This window comes from Chelonoidis abingdonii, chromosome 19 (genome assembly GCF_003597395.2).
Source record: "Chelonoidis abingdonii isolate Lonesome George chromosome 19, CheloAbing_2.0, whole genome shotgun sequence".
NCBI classification, from domain to species: domain Eukaryota; kingdom Metazoa; phylum Chordata; order Testudines; family Testudinidae; genus Chelonoidis; species Chelonoidis abingdonii.
The window spans coordinates 43,440,497-43,457,328 of NC_133787.1; the positions used below are offsets into that span (position 1 = coordinate 43,440,497).

General features: G+C 51.4%; 1 protein-coding gene across 1 annotated transcript; it reads left to right on the forward strand.

The window, feature by feature from the left end:
* Window positions 1-1,792: 1,792 nt before the first annotated feature.
* TAT (tyrosine aminotransferase) lies at window positions 1,793-15,751 on the forward strand. The gene is made up of 11 exons (XM_032796394.1): window positions 1,793-2,009; window positions 2,185-2,289; window positions 3,280-3,347; window positions 3,758-3,916; window positions 4,527-4,665; window positions 5,312-5,364; window positions 5,928-6,080; window positions 8,251-8,379; window positions 8,914-8,997; window positions 14,252-14,323; window positions 15,608-15,751. The coding sequence occupies exons 1-11, from the start codon at window positions 1,793-1,795 to the stop codon at window positions 15,749-15,751; spliced, it is 1,323 nt and encodes a 440-aa protein (XP_032652285.1).
* Window positions 15,752-16,832: the final 1,081 nt, after the last annotated feature.

The window sequence follows — 16,832 nt, forward strand, 5'->3', positions numbered from 1 at the left end:
TCTTCTCAGAGCAACTTGTCAAGAATAAGAGACAGACTCGGACACTGGGCACTGCACTGTAGAAGGTAAAGTACTGAGCTCTGGCACTTGGTGTTTCCTTCAGAAGAGACTAGCCTGGGTCACTGCAGAGAAAGAGTTTCTTCTTTCCATGTAGCCAGTTTCCCCTGTAGACTGGGCATGCCCAGGGTTCTAGGCTGTGGGGCTGTTTCAGACCCATCTTGTCGCTGTGCTGTGCGCATGTTCTCCTGTGCTGGAGACTGGTCCAGTAGGCTCCTTGGTGTGTGTTCAACCCAGCTGCACTAGCAAGGAGGCCAGAAGCTCAGGCCAAATGCTTTTCTTTTCTGGATTGGGTTAAGTCTGTGGTTGGTTTCTTTGTCACTGGGCTCTGCTGAATGGTTTCTCTCTCTCAACTGGCTTTCCTCAGCAGAGCTGATAAATGCAAGAAGGACTCGAAACTCAAACTAACATGGGAAAATGTGAGGGCTGATATCAGGAGAGGGCATCTCCCAACCCTAGGCTGAAATCTCAGTGCTCTGCCTATGTCTCATCTGTCCTGGGAATGCCAGCAGTAGGGAGGTTCTGTGCAGTTGGGATTACACTCGCTGGGGGACGAACCAGTCACTATTCTGCTTACACTTTTTGTAGCTGGAAAGTACAACATCACTCAGTTAAGTCAGCCTCTCACAGTATGTGAGTGTAGCCTGAGCCCCTTGTGAGCAATATATGGGGGGGACCCTTGGTTCCAAGCCACATTTTAGGTAAATGAGTCTGTTCTGCCTTAGCCAATGGCAGCTCCCTTTTTCTAGGAGCTTCGCTGCATACCCTTCACTATGCCCATTATTGTCTGCTCAGGAATTCTCATCTCCTCCCCGTGACCCATCTCTCTGCTGCTTCTCAGTGACAGGGAGGGAATCGTGTTTTACACCTTCCTCTCTGCAGGGTCTGCCCTGAAGAACAGTGCAGGGCCAACAGCGTCTGTGCAGAATATAAGCTGTCATTTTAACAGCATTAAGTGCCTGTCCTTTCAGCTGTGGAAGTCGTTTCTCAGTGTCACCCCTGCCAGGTGCTCAGAATTTCTGCAGACAGACAGGCAGTCACAAATTGGGTAAATCCATCCTTGCGGTCAGGGACTTACACCTAGGAGGGCTTCAGCCTAACAGCTCTGGGAGGTGTCACTGACCCCCATTCATCTCAGCAGTGTCTTAATTCTGAAGGCCAGTGATGACCACGAAAATGACAAGGTTGCAAATTCCCAACTTGCGGCTTTAGCAGAAACCTGCCTCTCCTGTGGGGCTGTGGGTGGAGCTGGGGTGGAGTAGCATCTTTATTCCTGTTCTCCTGTGGCAGCGTCTCATTTAGGGTGACCAGATGTCCTGATTTAATAGGGACAGTCCTGACATTTGGGGCTCTGTCTTATATAGACACCTGTTATCCCCCACCCCCATCCCGATTTTTCACACTTGTGTGTGGTCACCTTAGTCTCATTATTATGTGGGTTGGCTTTCCTCATCTGTTTCTTTCCTCTCTCTCCCTTCCCCATCCCCCTCTCTCTGCCTCCCTCTCCCTTCCAGCCAGTCTGTTGGCACTGCTGATCTAGGACCTGGATTAGGGATTGATATGTAAGGCCCAGTGATCATCAAAAGCCCAACTTCAAAGGCCTCACTTTTGGACCCTCAAGCAGCAACTCCCCTTTGTATCTTGTATGGGGCAGAGCACACAGCTGGTGCATAACAAATAATGCACAACAATGGCTAACTCTGGGGAGCTTTCTTTCTCTCGGGCAGATCTCAGAATGGACTCTTACTTGATCCAAATGAATGGCAATAGCGATGTCCATGTACATAGAAACGGGAACAGCCCCTCCCTGAGGAAGGTGAAAGGCCGGAAGCCTAGATGGGCAGTCCGGGCCTCTGAGATGTCCAAGAAGACTTTCAATCCCATCCGAGCCATCGTGGACACTATGAAAGTGGAACCGAACCCAAACAAGCCCATGATCTCCTTGTCCCTAGGTGAGTACTGGGAAATGCACTGGGTGGTAGCTGAAGAGATGTGGTACTGAGGGCCCCTGAGTGAGCTGCAGCCGAGGGGTCTCTGGAGCATTAGGGAGGGAGGGTGTGCTGTTTACAGCTCCGTCATTAAAGGATATGAGAAAAAAGGATTTTGCTATTTGTCATTCCCTAAAAGGTGATCCAACGGTGTTTGGAAACCTCCCCACTGATGATGAGGTCACTCAGGCTGTGAAGGAGGCCCTGGACTCAGGGAACTACAATGGATACGCTCCTTCAGTCGGTAAGGCCCCATGATTCCTCTTCTAAGGGCAATGTCCTAGCCCAGCTTGTGCACAGGAGGACAAGGCTGAGCCAGGGGATCTAGACGGATGTCCTGTTACTCTTTCTGATTGGCACAGACTCACTCCGATACTCTTCTGGCCCTGTGTATGCCCATGCACACCAATGAGCAGCAGGGCATTTGACCAGGTTGGAGACGTGATTTGCTCATGGAATAGCTGTGCTGCTTTGTCCTGGTCATTACGTGGCCATTGTTCTGGGAAAAGGCTGGGCCAGATACAATTCTGCCTCCTGGATAGGTATCCTCACAGTAGTGTGATGCGGGGAAGGCGTTGCATCCTCATTCTGCTCCATATCTTGTCACTTTGGCTAGCTGTTTTAGTCCCATTCTTCACAGGAAAGTGCTTCAAACAATCATTCAAGACCCACGGGATGCCAAATCCATCCCTGTTGTGACCCCATAGATGCTGAGAATATTCCCTCAGAGTGAGGGCCCTGGAGCAGAGCAAAGATTGCTGCATTCCCACAACAAGTTTTGTTCTTGATATAAGTACGCACTTTCCACATCATGCTGGCTTGGCCAGGGAAGTTGTAGACTCAGTTTACCGGCGGAGTTAACTTGGGCTGTGGGGACTGGGCATGGGGCATTAATTCAGGGGCAGGGGGACTTTGCATTGGAGCAGGCCCTTATCTGTGCTGTAAAGCCTGCACTTCCCAGGCCTGCTCTGGGGCCAGGATGTCACTTACCTGCCCTGGGTGCTGAGGGCAGCTGGTTCAGTGATGGAACATGGTGCTTGTGTCAGGGCCGACTGATCTTGTCTTTTGTTTCCTTCGGAATTCAGACGAATTCCATCCTGCCCTGGGGTTTATTCCTCTGGAGACCCCTCTTTGTGCTGTGTAGTCTCTGTCCCATGCCTCTGGTGGTTCCTGCACAGAATGGGGAAATGCGGTAAAACCACCGTCACTCCATATTCCATCCTTCTCTCCCAAGGGTACCAGTCTTGCCGGCAGGTGGTTGCTGCGTATTATAGCTGCCCCGAAGCACCTCTGGAAGCTCAGGTAATGAAGCCTTCCTGGCAAGAGTCCTCACTGGAGAATGAATGTGCTCCATGGTGCTAGCAACAAACTAGACAGTGCAGCACAGTGGGGCCCCAACTGTGCTTTTCTCACACCTTGTCTCTATCCAAGGAGAGAGCAAGATGGCTGGACATGATCCATTTCCAAAGTGACCTTATCTGGCTTTCTGCCCCAATCTTGGGGCCTGCCTGTCACTCATTCCTGGCTTTCTAATCTGGTGGGTTTGAGCTCCCCAGAAGCCAGCATTGGTTGTTGCTGTCTGTTTAGCTTCTTCCAGGCCCTTTTAGCCAAGAAGCTCTTACTCCCAGTTCAGCTGTCAGTGACTGCTTTGGAATTTCTCAGAGCAGCCTTTGGTTGGATTCAAAGAGCTCATTCTTGTTTGCTGTCTGCAGGATGTTATCCTGACAAGTGGCTGCAGCCAGGCTATTGAACTTGCATTAGCAGTGCTGGCTAATCCAGGGCAGAACATCCTGGTGCCAAGACCTGGCTTCTCTCTCTACAAGACCCTTGCACTCTCCATGGGGATTGAGGTCAAATTCTACAACCTCTTGGTAAGGCAGTTAGGTGCGGAATGCTGCAGCCCCCTCTAGAGAGCTTCCAGGGATCTCTTACCCTCCTCATAAGAAAAGGGAGGAAGGCATGAAGTGCCAAAGCCAAATAAGCTGCTGCCAGAGCCTATCAGCCCAGCCCTTCTCATGGGCCTTCGGCTTTCCATGGTGGCCATGCTCCCCGAGGCCCCTGTGTAAATTATGCCTTCTCATAGGAAGGAAGAAATGTCGGTGCCTTTCATTAGGCGCAAAGCACAGCTATGTCTGCGTGGTCTTTGCCCTGCACGTGGCCACACACGCTTAGGGTGACCAGATGTCCTGATTTTATAGAGACAGTCCTGATTTTTGGTTCTTTTTCTTATATGGGCTTCTGTTGCCTCCCACTCCGTCCCAATTTTTCACACTTGCTGTCTGGTCACCCTAGTCTGGCTGGACCCTCGTGTCTCACTCCGGGCCTGGACTCCTAGTCCCTCAGCCTGTGCCCCTCTCCTCATTCTGTGCCCGGCCCTTCTGCACTTCATCCCCATGCCTGGTGCCCAGCCCCCAGCTGGATCCTCACTCCATACCTTATTCTTCATCTTCACGCACCCTCCCCTCTCCTCCTCCTCACTAGCCTGAGAAAGCCTGGGAAATTGACTTGAAGCACTTGGAGTCGCTGGTGGATGAGAAGACGGCCTGTCTCATTGTGAACAACCCTTCTAACCCCTGCGGCTCCGTATTCAGCAAGAGCCATCTCCAGAAAATCCTGGCCGGTGAGTCTCTGAGCACTAAGTCAGAGCAGGGCTGTCGTTAGCTGCCTTGCCCTATCCTCTGCTTATCTGTTTCAGTCTAATTATGGTGAGCTCTATGGCAGGACCTGACCTATTATGTCGATGCTACAGAAATAACAATACCGGGGCCTGGAGGATTCACCCCACACTCTGTGACTTACCCTGTTCCCAGGGCCTTTGGGATAACCCTGCACAGAGTCAGCATGGCCAGGGAAGGGATGCAGGATGAGAAGTCCTAGGGTCTGTCCCTAACCCGCTGTGTGGCTCTTCTCTGGCTGTAAAATGGGGATTGTGCTCCTGATCCACCTCTCAGAATCCATGCTGGGAAAGCCTTCAACCTTCTGATTAGTGGATCAGTGATGTCTGTCCCAGGCCTGGGGTCAGAGCAGGCATAGGCCCTGCAAGCCTAGCCCTGGGAAGGATTGTTCCTAACAATGTATTCTCTAATGCTTTGTCCCACTGGTTTGCATGTCTGAAACAAGGAATATGGAGACCCTCTGTGGGTGGAGTGTGGTCTGTTCTTTAGGGCTAGGGGAGAGCCCATGCCTGGCATCTGTAGGATGAGGGTGAGTCTGCACCCTGTAGGGAAAGAAGGCAGCCAGTTTCAGTGTTTACTTCTCTTTCCCAGTGGCCTCGAGACAATGTGTCCCCATCCTGGCTGATGAAATCTACGGAGACATGGTGAGTGCCTGTCCCTGCCATGCACAAACTGCACCCAGAGCCTGGGTCCTTGGCTTCTCTCTGTACACTTGCCCTTTGGTAGCAGGGTTTAAGAGTAACTACCCCCAGACAAGAGCCTTAGCTATTAGTCCTGCTGCCCTTGAGAACAGCCATGAACTGTACTTGCAGCTCCCTGGTCCTGTCTGCCCAGCTGTCCCCTGGAAGGGCGTCTCGTGTCTGGTACTCTCCTTTCCTCTGGGTGGATCAAACTCAGAGCTGCGAGCACTCACACTCTTGTGTGCATTTCTGTGCTTGTGTCTCCCATCCAGGGGCCCCTGTGATCCCTTAATTAGGACCAGATGTGCAGGGTCTGGCTCTTTGCACTGCACATGAATTCCCCCTTGAAGCAGCCCTACAGCTCCCCCAAACCTGCTCTCTGCACTGTCTGTTTCATTCCACAGTCTCACTGCTCATCTGCTTTGATATTCCTGCCAGTCAACCCCCTGCCCTCCCAGAGCTCCCCTGTTTTTCACAGGGAATTGGCAAGGAGAGGGTGGCTGCTAATGCATCCTCCTGTCTCACAGGTGTTTGCAGAGTGCAAGTATGAGCCCATTGCAACTCTTAGCACCAACGTGCCGATCCTGTCCTGTGGAGGCCTGGCCAAGCGATGGCTGGTCCCAGGCTGGAGGATGGGATGGATCCTGGTTAATGATCGGAGAGACATCTTTGGGAATGAGGTGAGGAATGTTGTCTGGTGGCCTTCTCGATGCCAGCAATAGCGCCACACACTAAACATGCACAGTCAGCAGGCACCTTCCCCTGCACGTGCACACACCACTGCCTTTCACTCAGGCACAGGCATGCACGCTTCCTCCTGCTCACACACACTCCCTTGCAGGCTCCCACGCACATACCCTCATGTTCCTGCCTGCTGCTTCATGCACACATGCTGCCTTCTCTTCACAGTTGCCAGCTTTCACGCAGTAAATAAGCACCCCGACTTTCACAGTAGCCAAAAATCAGGCTAATCCCATTTCAAAACAAGGCCCAAACAAGCCAGTCCCTAAGAACCCCAACACTCTATGTGACTAGATCCCCCTGGCGTGCAGTCTGGGACTGTGGTGGGTCCGCTCAGCACCCCTGACTCTCTCTCCCCTTGCCTCTGTTTGTCAGGAGCTGATCAATAAAAAGAAGCAACAAACTACAAGCCAAACAAGCAACTCACAAGCTAATTAAGCCAAAAACAAGCCTAATTTCTGTGATTTTTTCCGCAGGTTTGGCATGTCTGCTTCTGAGTCACTTCACCTGCTAAGCCCGCTCCAGACCTCCCACAGGGGCCCAGTTCTTCCTTGCCCCTATGCATGAACTCCAGAGCATAGCCATTGCCACTCCGACCCTGTGCTCACACTTGGGACTAGTGGAAATGATGCCCCAAAGCTCAGGGCAACCATGAATCTGGCCCTGAGCTGCTTTTGTGCATGCCCTGCAGATATGAGAGGGAATAACCTCTGCCCATCCCATTCTCCCCTCTCTAACCGCAGCTGAACTTGATGCCCATATCTCATCCCTGCTGTTAGATCTCCTGTGTTCACCAATGCTTTCACCTTAAACTAAATAAATTCCTGTTTTGAGCACAAGGGGAAAAAAAAGCCACTTTGGAGGCAAAGGGTTTTGCTTTCATCTCGCAGGCAGGCCCTGTTTCCCCTACAGGAATAACACAAAGTCGTGCTGCCCCTTGTGGTCCCTGTATGCTCTAATGTGGTTTCTCCTTATTGGTGGGAACAAGATAGCAGGTGATGGTGCAGCCTGAGCTTTGGCTCTTTAGTCATTTATTGATCTGTGGCCTGATGATACCCCATACAGCTGGGAGCTTTCCACTAAACCTGGGGCACCTGAGCGCTCACAAAGGGCAGCAGTGTTGATATCATCTGTCCCCGGCTGGCCAAGATGCAGTATCCAGTTGTGATTAAACAGAATAGAAATGAGCAGAGAGAGCCAAAGACTGCGTCACAACAGAGACTGGTTTGCGAAGGCTCTGGCTTGGGTTTGCTTCAGGCGAGTCCCAGCCCTTTGCTGTTGGTGCATTTGGTTGGGAAACTCTGACACTTGTGTGCACAGTTCAGTCAAATCCACAGTCAATGACAACGGATTCTCAGGCCAGGTCTACACTACGAGATTAAATCGATTTTAGATACGCAATTTCAGCTACGAGAATAGCGTAATTGAAATCGAATATCTAAAATCGATTTACTCACCCGTCTTCACCGCGCGGGATCGATCCGCGCGGCTCGCTGTGTCGAATCCGGAAGTCCGGTCGTCTAGCTGGAGTTCCGAAATCGATCTAAGCATGCTCTGGGATCGAGATATCGCGTCCAGACCAGACGCGATATTTCGATCCCCGAGCAATCGATTTTAACGCGCCGATCCGGCGCGTAGTCTAGACGTGGCCTCAGGCACAAAGGATTCAGAGATTCAGGGGGTGGGTGTGTCCAAGCCTCAGCCTCAGCCTACTTCAGAGAAGCCTAGGAGCTACTCTAGCATATCAGATGTGCTCTGGTAACAGGAAACTCCAGCTAGTGGACTCTGGCTGCTTCCTGGCCCCTTTGTACCATAAGAGTGGTGTGAAAGGGCTGGATCCAAGCTAAGGATTGGGGACCAGTTCTGGCCCTCAGACACAGCTAGTGACAATGGGGCCTTCATAGATAGTCTGCAGATAACTTCGATACAGACCCTAGATAATGGGACTGGCTCCGCAATGCTTTGCAAAGTTTGAAAAAACACCCCTTGTCCAATTGTGGGCGTGTTTGATCCTATGAACAGCTAGAAATGCTGGGATCAGGGTGAGAGCATTTTCCTTTCCTTCATGAGTGTGCGATCTTTGAGGTCAGAGTGTCATCTGTGTTTCAGATCAGGGATGGCCTTGTAAGCTTGAGTCAAAGGATCCTGGGACCCTGCACAATTGTCCAGGGGGCACTGGAAAACATCATCCACCGAACACCCCCAGAGTTTTACCACAACACCCTTAGCTTCCTCAAGGTATGTCCCCCCCGAGAGACAGGTATTTAGAGTGAGAGGGGACCAGCAGCATTCATCAGAGGTCAAACAGGACTATGAATCGTCACAGTGGTGTCTCGCGAGGGACCTCGTCTTCCCGTGTCCACTCTTTCCCAGCAGGAGGCAGTGGAGGGAGCAGGGCAGGAGTGGTGGTAGTGGGGGGAGCTCCTGGCTACAGTAGTCCTGACCTCTCCCAGCAGGGGTCGCTGCCAGGAGGGGGCAGGAGTGCCAGCTGTGGGGAACTCTTGACAATCCAGTCATAGCACTGCCAGCCAGGAGGTGCTGTAGGAAGAAATGCTGGGGGTGGGCTGGCGGGGTGTCTACACTGATTTGCTGAGGTCAGCTCAGTCACCTCAATGCATTCAAGTCTGTTAACATCTGTCCTGTTTGCATTAGATGCCCCTTTATTTGCAATGGGGGACCTGTCTTGAGTTCTGGTTGAGAATTTGTCTCCAATTTGCTGAGCTGCTTCCTGGAACGTCCCGAGTCCTGAACTCTCTCCTCTCTGCCTTTCAGTCCAATGCTGACCTTTGCTACGCTGCCCTATCTGCCGTCTCTGGACTCCAGCCCGTCCGGCCCTCGGGGGCCATGTACCTCATGGTAAGTGAGGCGCTAATGTGCCATTTTCAGAGCATTGGTGTTTGCTCAGTGTGTGCTGGATCCTGTTGCCCTGCCCAGTGTCTGCCTTGTCTGCTTGAAATGTGAGTTGTTCAGGGAAGGGCCTGTCTCTTACTGTGTCTGGGCAGTAGGGTGACCAGATGAGAGGGAGAAAATATCGAGACACATGGAGGGAGGGGGGGAAGAGTCTGGCAGCAGAGCAAAAAAAAAAAAAAAGTCGAGTGCTGCCAGCGGAGCAGCGAGAGAGAGAGAGAAAAAAGGCAAGTGCTGCCGGCGGAGCAGCAATAAATAAATAAATAAATAAATACGGTAAGCACTGCCGGCGGAACGTAATCTCAGGACAAATTGCGTCTCGACCAAAGATCGGTCGGGACACGGGACAAACACCTAAATATTGGGACAGTCTCGATTTTATTAGGACGTCTGGTTACCCTACCGGGCAGCGCCCAGCCCAGTGGGGCCCCATTCTTCAGAGAGTCGTAGAGTGTAAGGCCAGGGGGGACCACGGTTTCATTTAGTCTGACCTCCTGGGTAGCACAGCTCAGAGAATTCCACCCAGCTACCCCTCTGGTGAGCACAGTAACTTGTGTCTAGCTGAAGCAAATTGCCCAGAAAGGCACTGGTCTGGAGCTGAAGACGTTAAGAGATGGAGGATCACTACTTCCCTTGGCTGTTTGGTCCAATGGTTGATTGCCCTCACAGTTAAAAAACATTGTGCCTTATTTCTAATTTGAATGTGTCCAGCTTTAACTTCCAGCTGCTGATTCTCATTATTCTTTTGTCTGCAAGAAGAGTCAAAAGCCTTTTAGTACCTGTGAAGATACTGGTGTCCTGTAAACAAGTAATCTCTTAATCTTCTTTATGAGAAGCTAAACGAACCGACCTCTTTATGTCTCTAACTGTAAAATGTTTTCTCCAGCCCTTGAATCGTTTTTATGGCTCTTGTCTGCACCCTCTCCAGTTTTTCAGTATCCTTTTTAAAAGGTGGGAACAAGAACTGCTTCACAGTATTCTAGCATCAGTCTCACCAACGCTGCATACAGAGATAAAATCACCTCCCTTCTGTTCAATTATTTATACACCCAAGGAGTGCATTGGCCCTTTTTGCTGCAGCATCTCACTGGGAGCTCATTTTGAGTTGTTTGTCCACTATCACCTCTAAATCCTGTATAGAGTTATTGCTTTCCAGAATATGGTCTCCCATTCTGCAGGCATGATGTGCATTCCGTGTTCCTAGGCATTCTTTATATTTGGCTTTATTAAAACTTCTTTGTTTGAATGGGCCCAGTTTACCAAGCAATCCAGATCACTCTGCATGACTTCCCTGTCCTCAGCATTGTATACCACTCTACTAATCTTTTGTGTCATCTTTATATTTACTGCCAGATCATTAATAAAAATGTTGAATAGTGTCAGGTCTAGTACTGATCCTTGCAGAACCCCACTAGCAGTACCCACACTCAGTGACCGACCGTTCCCCAGGGACAACTATTTTTTGAGCTCTGTTGGTTAGCCAGTTCTTAATCCATTTATCGTGTGCTTATTCTTTAGAGATATTGCTAATTTTTTAATCACTGTCATGTGGTACTAAATCAAACACTTAACAAAATCTAAGTAGCTACACAGTTACATTTTCAATCAAACTTTTAATCTCATGAAATAATGAAATCAGGTTTGCTTGACAAGATATATTTTCCATAAAAACCACATTGACTGGCATTAATTATACTCCTGTTCTTTAATTCTTTGTCAACTGAATCATCTTTACCATTATTTTGAGTGGGATGTCTATAGTTGCCTGAGTCATCCCACTTGCCCTTTTTGAAAATTGACACAACATGAACACTCTTCCAGTCTTCTGGAATTTCCCTAATACTGCATGATTTATTAAAAATGAACCAGCAGGCCAAAGATCTGCTCAACTAGCACTTTTAGGGTTCTTAGGTACAAGTTATCCAGGTCTGCTGTTCTTAAAATGTTTTATCTCTAGTAGATGCTGTTTAACATCCTCTTTTGTTACTAGTAGACTGGAAAGTAGCTCATTATCCTCTGGTAATACGAGTACATGATCATTCTCATTTCCAAATATAGAACACATATCTATTAAATACCCTTGCCTTTTCTACATCATTATTAACAGTTTTACCATCTCCCTCTAATAATGGTTTTATACCATTGTTAGAATTTATTTTGTCCATAAAAAATCCTCCTTATTCTCCTTAGGCCTGCCAGCCATGAATGTCCCTTGATATCTTTAGCTTCCCTTATCAATATTCTGTACTTCATCACTTCTAATTTATATCAGTTGCTATCTATTTTAACCTTTTCCCATTTGTTATATGTCTTTTTATTTTGATTGCTGACTTTATTTTGCCACTGGCTTTTGGCCAAAGTTTTCTTCTTTCTTGATTGTGAATTCATGGCTTTTTGCCATCTAGTAAACTCTTCTTAAACAACTGTGAATTTTCATTCACATTTTTCTGTGTAAATTTCACTCATAATTTCCCTCAGCTTTGGGAAATTAGCCCCGTTGAAGCACCAAATATATATATTATTGGTCAAAACCTTCCTCTCTCTGCCCATAATGAATATAATTAGGTCATGATTGCTGGTCTCTAGGTAACAAATAACTTCCAGTTCAGTGAACAGTCCATCATTATCTATCACAGTAAGGTCCAGAATAGTTACCTCTGCTGGCTGCAGTCCCTTTGTGTTAGAAAATCAGCATCAAAATGTTTTATAAACTCTAATGGAGTTTTACTCCTGGCTGCAGGAGACCTCTAGCATGTCTTCACAACTGAAGTCCTCCATCACAACCATTTTTCTTTCCACATATTACAGACAAGTATTTAAGAAGTGACTCAGCCTGTTCTCTGGCTTGTAACAGATCCCCACCACTGCCCCCTCCTGGGCATTAACAGCACATTGATCCATGTGCATTGAAGAGCTGGTGGTTCTGAGCTATCAGTAACTCTAAAACAGGTTATGGTCTTTTTAATGGAGTCCCCTTCCCTCTATACTTCCTCTCCTTCCTTGACAGGTCCTCCCACCTTGTCAGTAACAATAGTGGGGAGTATCACGGGGTAGCTGTGTTAGTCTGTATCCACAAAAACAACAAGGAGTCCGGTGGCACCTTAAAGACTGATAGATTTATTTGGGCATAAGCTTTTGTGGGTAAAAAACCTCACTTCTTCAGACGCATGGAGTGAAAATTACAGATGCAGGCATTATATAATGACACATGAAGAGAAGGAAGTTACCTCACAAGTGTTGACAGGGCCAATTCAATCAGGGTGGATGTAGTCCACTCCCAATAATTGATGAGTAGGTGTCAATTCCAGGAGAGGCAAAGCTGCTTTTGTCGTGAGCCAGCCACTCCCAGTTCCTATTCAAGCCCAAATTAATGGTGTTAAATTTGCAAATGAATTTTAAAGTTCTGTTGTTTCTCTTTGAAGTCTGTTTCTGAAGTTTTTTTGTTCAAGTATGGCTACTTTTAAATCTGTTACAGAATGTTCAGGGAGATTGAAGTGTTCTCCTGCTGGCTTTTGTATGTTACCATTCCTGATGTCCGATTTGTGTCCATTTATTCTTTTGTGTAGAGACTGTCCGGTTTGGCCAACGTACATGGCAGAGGGACATTGCTGGCATCTGATGGCATAGATCACATTAGTAGATTTGCCGGTGAATGAACCCCTAATGGTGTGGCTGATGTGGTTGGGTCCTCTGATGGTGGCGCTAGAGTAGATATGTGGAATGGTAACATACAAAAGCCAGTAGGAGAACACTTCACTCTCCCTGGACATTCTATAATAGATTTAAAAGTAGCCATCCTTTAACAAAAAAATGCAAAGGGGGGCATGGAGCTGTATAGGCTGCAGGGGGAGGAGGGATGCAGGATGCAGGGGGCACGGGGCTGTATAGACTGCAAGGGGGAAGAGGGATGGAGGGGGCATGGGATTGTATAGGTTGCGGGGAAGAATGGATGCAGGGGGCATGGGGTTGTATGGGGCGGGGAGGAGGGATGCAGGGGGCGTCGGGTTGTATAGGCTGCAGGGAGAGGAGGAGAAATGAAGGGGGCATGGGACTGTATGGGGTGGGGAGGAGTTCTGTGGGGGGCATGGGACTGTATAGCCTTTGGGGGGGAAGAGGGATTCAGGGGGCACGGGACTGTATAGGGGTAGGGAGGAGCGGTGCGGGGGACATAGATCTGTATAGGATGCGGAGGGAGGATGAATGTGAGTGGCATGGGGCTGCATACACTGTCGGGGGAGGAGAGATGCAGGGGGCAGGGGGCTGTATAGGGTGCAGAGAAGGATGGATGTAGGGGGCACGGGGCTGTATAGGGACAGGGAGGAGGGATGCAGGGGGCATGGGACTGTATACGCTGTGGGGGGAGGAGAGGAGTGGGATGCAGGGGCATGGCCTGTATAGGATGGGAGAGGGCAGGGGGCTGTAGTAGGGTGCAGGAAAGAGGATGTAGGGGGCAAGGGTATGATAGGGACAGGAAGGAGGGTCGTGAGGGGCATGGGACATGTATAGCGATGGGGAGGGGAGGAGGGATGCGGGGGCATGAGGGCGGTATAGGGCAGGGAGGAGATGACAGGGGGCATGGGGCTGTATGGATTCGGGGCGGGGGAGAGATTGCAGGGTGGAATGTAAGGGGCTGAATATAGAGTGGGGTGGCAGGGGTCAGGTGGGGGGCCTGGGCAAATGTATAGGCGGGGACGGGAAGTATAATAAAATGTGGAGGACATGGGGCTTTATATGCTGTGGGGGAGAGGAGCGAGAGGATTGCTGGGTAGGAATGGGGCTGTAAAGGGGTGGAAGGGAATCGGAGGTGCTGAGGGCATGGGGCTGATATTGAGGCAGGACTTGGGACTGATATATGCATGTGGGGGAAGGGGGTCGGGGGGCTAGGGCCCGGGGCTGGTATAGGGGCAGAGAGGAGCGCGTGCGGGGCATGGGACTGATATTGCTGTGGGGAGAGGAGGAGGTGGTGCAGGGACATGGGGCTGGTATAGCTTTGGGAGGGAGTAGAACGCGGGGGCCGGGGCTGTATAGATGCTGGAGGTGGGGGATGCGGGGATCGGGGCATTGTGGTTGTAGAGGGGCGAGAGAAAGGACGGGGTGGAGCGGAAGTGCATACTCTGTGAGGTGTAGTGAGAGCTAGTCACATGGTGATGCCTGTGCAGTCCTATCCAAGGCTGGCGGCCTCTGACTCTATTTCTGCCTGCAGGTTGGAATTGAGAATGAGCTTTTCCGAAGTTTGAGTAGGATCATGGAGTTCCCAGCAGCTGCATTTCCAGCAGTCAGTGCTTCTGCCTGCCGGCCTCTGTGTCAGTGTTCCCCGATCAACGGAAGAGAGGGCGCGGCGGACTTGAGCACGCGGGGCTGACTCTGGAGGACGGGGTGGAGTCTGGACGGGACAGGGGGGGCTGGGGCTTGAGCCGGGCTGCCCGAGCTGGGGTGCGAGAGCTCTGAGTACGGCAGCACCGCGAGGGGGGGCTGGAGTCATTGATAGGGGCACCCCTGGTGGGGGGGTGGGAGCTCTGAGCACGGGGCCTGTTGGACCGGGGGCTGGGAGCTCTATGGTAGGCCCCGGTTGGAGACGGGGGGTGCTGGGAGTTCTGAGATTGGGGACCACCGTGGGGGGGGCTGGGAGCTCTGAGCTAGGGGCGCCATGTGGTGGAGAGGGCTGGGAGCTCTGACTGGGGCACCCGGTGGGGGGGTGCTGGAGAGCTCTGAGCATGGGGCACCCAGTGGGGGGGGGGCTGGGAGCTCTGAGCACGGGGCACCCGGTGGGGGGCTGGGAGCTCTGAGCGTGGGGCACCCGGTGGGGGGGAGCTGAGAGCTCTGAGCGTGGGGCACCCGGTTGGGGGGGCGGGCTGGGAGCTCTGAGCATGGAGTGTTGCGGGGAGGGGGCTGGGTGTCATGTGGTCCGCCAGAAGCCCTGGGCAGTGGTGCAATGGTCACTCCTTGCCTAGCCTGGCCCCAGGTGGCTGCTATCCTGTCTCTAAGATTGCAGTCTGCCCCATGCTGTGTAGCCCGTGTGTGCCTGAGCCCCATGTCCTCTCTGTTTCACACAAGAGCAGCTCCCTGCCGAGTTTACACTGGCTCAGTTCGATGCCCTATGCAAACCCCAAGGCCCCATTCATTGTGCAGGGACGAGGCTGGAGATGTGCTGCACGTCTTCCCTTCCCACTCCAATTGCCCGCAGTCACCCGCCGGGTTCCTTAGCCACTCACTGAGCCTTGAGAGTCCTTGGCTTTCTCCAGCCTCTTCTCTGGGTCCCGTCTGGGGGCTGCTGTGTGTGCCCCCCCCAACTCTTTTCTTACAGCCCCTTCCCCTGAGGGTCTCTCAGCTCCTTGCTGACGCAGCAGCGACAATGGGGGTTGAGCTGTGAAAGGCATTTTACAGATGGAGCTGCCGACTGGCCAGGATCAGATCCCACAGCTCCTTCCATCTGGCTAGGCCTGTTCTTGTGGGTTGGGCTTGCTTGCTGGACACAGCCGGGGACATGGCAGGGCAGGGGTCTGAGACCCCAGTTTCACCCCTGCCCAACTAATCAGCCTTTTCCCATGGTTTATTTCAGTGCTTTGAGTACCCCAATTTCTTCCGGGTGGTGCTAACGGTGCCCGAGGAGCTGATGGTGGAGGCTTGCAGTCGCATCCAGGAGTTCTGTGAGAGGCACTACCAAGGCAGTGAGGGGGCCCAGGACTTGGAATGTGACAAATAGCCAGGAGTGCCCTCCTCTCCGCCTCTGCCCAGCCACCCCGTAAATGATGCAGCAGTGGGCAGGGCAGGGCTGCCCTCAGGTCAACACCTACATCCCATTGCACCTAATGCAACTGGAGCAGGCTACCACCCTGCAGAGCTTCTGCATGTTCCCTGGGCTCATAGGAACCAGCAGCCATCATTCATCTTCGAGTGCTTGCTCATATCCATTCCAGTAGGTGTGCGCGCACCGCGTGCACGTTCGTCGGAGACTTTTACCCTAGCAACACTCGGTGGGCTGGCAGGGCGCCCCCTGGAGTGGCGCCGCCATGGCGCCTGATATATACCCCTGCCGGCCCGACCGCTCCTCAGTTCCTTCTTACCGCCCGTGTCGGTCGTTGGAACTGTGGCCCCATAACTTACACCTGAGGGGCCCATCAAAAAACCACCATTTACAAGACTCCCCTAACCCTGGGGAAGGCCTGAAAACCCCAACATTTCCCACGGACGCCACTAACACCAGAACGTCTCCAAACCCCCACATAAGGGGACAACTAGATAATAGGGGCCAGGCTGACAAACCCCCATTGTCCAGGCGGGGACCTCATCAACCTCCGCAGGGCCCCTTCCCATTACCGCACATAATTCTAAAGGGGTCCTCACCAACACCACTACCCATCAGGGTGGCCATAATCACAAACCGATATGTTTCCGTCTTGCCCAGGGCGTCCTCCCAACTTCCCCCCAGAGAGGGGCCCCACACACACGAGGAACCACAGCCTTCCATCATCCCAGGCACAAGCCAAACTTATAGCAGGGCGGACGCCCGAGAGGCGCCCCAATTCTGCGGCGGGAGGCGCCCAGGAATATAACTACACCATGGCAGCCACCCAAAACCTCACTTTCAAGGGGAACCTATTAAACACACTGCCTTCAGGGAGTGCCCAAAGCCCCGGAGGCATACCCAGCTAAGTGAGTCATTGAGCGTGGCAGAGGCATATGAAAGGGTCTACCTGTAACTTCAACATGGATTTCATTCAATGGGTAACGGATCGTGTACTCCGGACGTGCTACGTAATTGGCTCACTCCCGCTTGGCCGGAT